The sequence below is a fragment of the Silene latifolia genome, chromosome 1, assembly GCF_048544455.1.
Source record: "Silene latifolia isolate original U9 population chromosome 1, ASM4854445v1, whole genome shotgun sequence".
NCBI lineage: Eukaryota > Viridiplantae > Streptophyta > Magnoliopsida > Caryophyllales > Caryophyllaceae > Silene > Silene latifolia.
Window position 1 is genome coordinate 344,096 of NC_133526.1, and position 3,897 is coordinate 347,992.

Sequence of the window (3,897 nt, forward strand, 5' to 3'; positions counted from 1 at the left end):
GCCTCATTGGGAGGTAAAATTGGAGCACACTTATCGGGAAGCGAATCGAGCAGCTGATCTTCTAGCTAATCGAGGAGTACAAGCCAGCACGATAGTTCAATTTTTAGATTATCCGTCCACGGACCTGCGTACTATTCTTAGAGAGGATGTTCTTGGGGTAGCCATTCCCCGTGTAATAGCTAGTAGTTAGTTATCGGGGCTTTGCCCCTCTTACGTACCAAAAAAAAAAAAAACAAATGAGAATTGGTGTAGATAAAATAAGGTAAGTTTTTCTGCTAATCTTTTGGACAATTTGCTTTCATCTTATCTATTCTATTTGATCCGTTTTATGTTCAACGATATTTCCGACTTAAAACCGTTTTGAGTAATGTTTTCATTTTGATTTTGTTGACTCCCTAGCATCACAAATTCAAACCGTCTTCCTAAATCTCAGAGACTTACACACACACTTTACACGACCCACATTTACACCTAGTGACCACATTTCAATCAAATGGTTAAACAATCAATTGAAGAACATTCCAATTCCAATTAAATTAAAAATTAAATCAACAACAAATAAAAATGTTCTTCTTAGATTGGTTTTATGGGATCTTAGCATCTCTTGGACTCTGGCAAAAAGAAGCCAAAATCTTATTTTTAGGTCTTGACAATGCTGGAAAAACCACTCTCCTTCATATGCTCAAAGACGAGGTCTTTCTTTCTCTCTTTTTCTCTTCATTTTTTCATTTTTTCCTAATTGTAATCTTATTGTATGATATTTTGTATGAAAGATTTAATCTTTGAGATGTTTTTAGTTTGTAAATTGATGCGTTTTGTTAGAAAAGATTGAATTTTGGAGACCCATATCGCATTTTACTGATTATGGTGTGATTACTTAATTATTTGATTTTTATTTAAGCGGAAAATTGACTTGGGATTGTGGTTTTTGGTGCAATTATCATGATATGATCATTGTGTTATCTTACATTTGTATCTATGGTGCATGGAAGTTGTCATATTGATTGTAGAAATGCAATAATTCGATGTTTGAATGAATAGAATTGGCTCTAATGGATGGTGGATTGTTGAATTTGAAAGAAAATCGGAAATGTCTGAACTCGTAGCTAGGAGTTATGGTCAATTAAACTCGTAGTCAAGGAAGTGCTGGTTATGCTTGTTTTGATTGTTGTTATGTTGTTAATTTGGTGGGGGTACAGAGGTTGGTTCAACATCAGCCTACACAACATCCAACATCAGAAGAATTGAGCATTGGGAAGATCAAGTTTAAGGCCTTTGATTTGGGAGGTCACCAGATTGCTCGTCGAGTTTGGAAGGATTATTACGCCAAGGTACATTTTTTCAGGATGATATGCTTTTTTGGTATTGAATGAGTGTGATCACCATCTTTTTTGTTCTCACCTAATCATCTGTCATTTGAAGAGTCTTGTGTGATTCAGTCAGCGTTTCGTATTGTAAGGTTTTACCAAAGCGTATATGCTAAGCAATTACTCCCCTAATAATTACTCATATCCCAAACTAACATCACCGAAAAGATTTGTAGTTTAAAAGACATTGATCCATTTCTCGTTCCCTCTCATTCCGTGCCCCCTTCCCTTCCCTCCACGTGTTGTATGCAAACAATCTCGTAGCGTATTTGTTTTTGTCTTGCGCCTTTGCTTTTGTTTCATTATCTTTAGTTTGAGGTAGAGATAAACTGTTTATTTTTCTTTTCTTTTATAATTGAAATATATGTTGCATCAACGTGGCAAATTGTGCAAGCATCTGTCATATTTGACAGAAAACCAGCTTTCTCAAATAATTGAAAATTTAGAGGATGATTCTATTTGCCGTGGGCTAGTTTCGTTAAATGATTGAGAACTAGCTGAATACGGTCTCACTTAAATGAATACAATTTCGAGGGAAACCCACTCTTTCCCTCTATTAGAGAACCATCTCAACCGAAAACATTGCTTAAGCTGATATTGAGCCCAATAATTGGTTCTTATACCTTAATACACCCCCTCATGCGAAAGCCCGTAAGCTACACAATGTCTGTGGGCTTGAAGCGTGGATAATGAACAAGTTCACCATACCTTGTGCTGAAATTCCATATGTGAAGTTCAAACTCATGAAGGTCAGTGAAGGCTCTCTAACCATGTTAGAGAACCATATTAACCAAAAAGGCAAAAACCGAAAGCTTAAGCTAATAGTTAAAGCTCAATAATTTACCTTAATGTCTTTCCCTCATATGTCGTCCCCTCTCCTTCCTTTCCTTCTCCTTGTCTCCATATTTCTTTAGAGTTCGTGTAGAAATCTCTTAACTGGAGTCTGTGTAGATCTTCAGAGACTGTTGGTTACTTTATACTTCATGGACACTTGCAGACTTGTCTCATTTACATCCCTCTGAATTTTGGTAGTCCTAGTATTTTGCCTTCACATTCATGCAATACAACAACAACATTACCCCAATGCCTCAATGGCTCCCGCAAATTGCGGGGTAAGGGGGGGTCGGATGTACGCAGCCTTACCCTTGTGTTAGCAACACAAAGAGGCTGTTTCCGAATGACCCAAGATGGAAATTGCGTCGAGAACTGCATCGAAGGACCACTACTTCATATTCATGCAATACAATAATTAAATACAAGCGTTTGTAGCCATATGCAAACCCAATTCCCTTCACCGGAAAAAAAAACTTGCCAATGATCTTACTTGAACAGGACTTGTTCTATAGCCTGGTACTTCTGTATCTTTGAGATTTACAGAGGTAAAAAAAAACTTGCTGTTGTGAATTTATGTACATGACATTCTTATATGAGAAGGTTTCATGATACAATTATCATGAGAACGACCAATAGGATGGGGTAGAGTAAATTTTTAGTGGGTTAGTTGTTCGTGGACGAGTTTTATTGTCAAGTGGGTTTGTCTTAGATTATACTATATGATTTATGTATTAAGGTGGATGCTGTGGTGTACCTTGTTGACGCATACGACAAGGAGAGGTTCTCTGAATCAAAGAAAGAACTGGATGCCCTTCTTTCTGATGAAGCGCTGGCTACCGTCCCATTTCTGATACTTGGCAACAAGATTGATATCCCATATGCTGCTTCCGAGGATGAACTTGGGTACCATCTCGGCCTTGCAAACTGTACAACTGGCAAAGGCAAAGTCAACCTCGCGGATTCCAACGTTCGCCCCATCGAGATATTTATGTGCAGCATTGTCCGCAAAATGGGTTATGGTGAGGGGTTCAAGTGGATGTCGCAGTACATCAAGTAGGGGAAGGGTTGAAAGATTGATGGCTACTTAGTTTGATATAGAATGTTTTCATTATGGTGCCGAATTATCATGGAATGTTTAGTAAACTTGCACCGTAAAATTCATACTAGAATTCAGGAAACCATTTTCCAGTAGAGTTCATATTATGATTACTGGAAACTCTTGTTGCTCATCAGAGACATTGTAATTCCCTACTAGGGTGGGCAAATAGTCAAATACGTATAGCTCGCTTATTTTTTAAAGCTTAATTGCTTAAAATGCCGAATTATAAACTTGATGTTAGTACATGGTAGACTAGCAAGAGCAAGTGAGGCAAGCTGATAATACAACATTTTGGCGAGATGATGATAGAATGCAGATTTGCCTGTTCTCCGGTGGATGAACGCGTACAAACCTGCTGTATTTTGGTGGTGAGTGCGGGCTTACTGACTACTTTGTTCCATGCCATGACAAGGTATTGGTATATTATTATCCATCGTTCTCAATTCAATCAAAACCTGATCCGATGGGCAGGTTTTCAGGTTGTATTTTGGGCTTCAAGTTGTTGATAAATAATCAAAACTACTGAAGGAAAGAATGTATTACTCACAAGAGCAACTAGTCACCATTGCGTGATTAATAAAACCAGTAGTTTTACTT

At 37.7% G+C, this 3,897-nt stretch overlaps 1 protein-coding gene across 2 annotated transcripts; it reads left to right on the plus strand.

Annotated features, from left to right (window-relative positions):
* The first annotated feature begins 254 nt into the window (after positions 1 to 254).
* LOC141591448 (small COPII coat GTPase SAR1A-like) lies at positions 255 to 3,897 on the plus strand. Of its 2 annotated transcripts, XR_012520855.1 has the most exons (4): positions 255 to 693; positions 1,200 to 1,331; positions 2,938 to 3,352; positions 3,800 to 3,897. XR_012520855.1 is itself a non-coding variant. In XM_074411764.1 (3 exons), the coding sequence occupies exons 1-3, from the start codon at positions 565 to 567 to the stop codon at positions 3,256 to 3,258; spliced, it is 582 nt and encodes a 193-aa protein (XP_074267865.1). In that variant the 5' UTR covers positions 255 to 564; the 3' UTR covers positions 3,259 to 3,785. The 2 variants fall into 2 exon arrangements, 1 of the variants encoding a protein (XP_074267865.1); XM_074411764.1 differs by lacking the exon at positions 3,800 to 3,897 and having other exon boundaries at positions 2,938 to 3,785.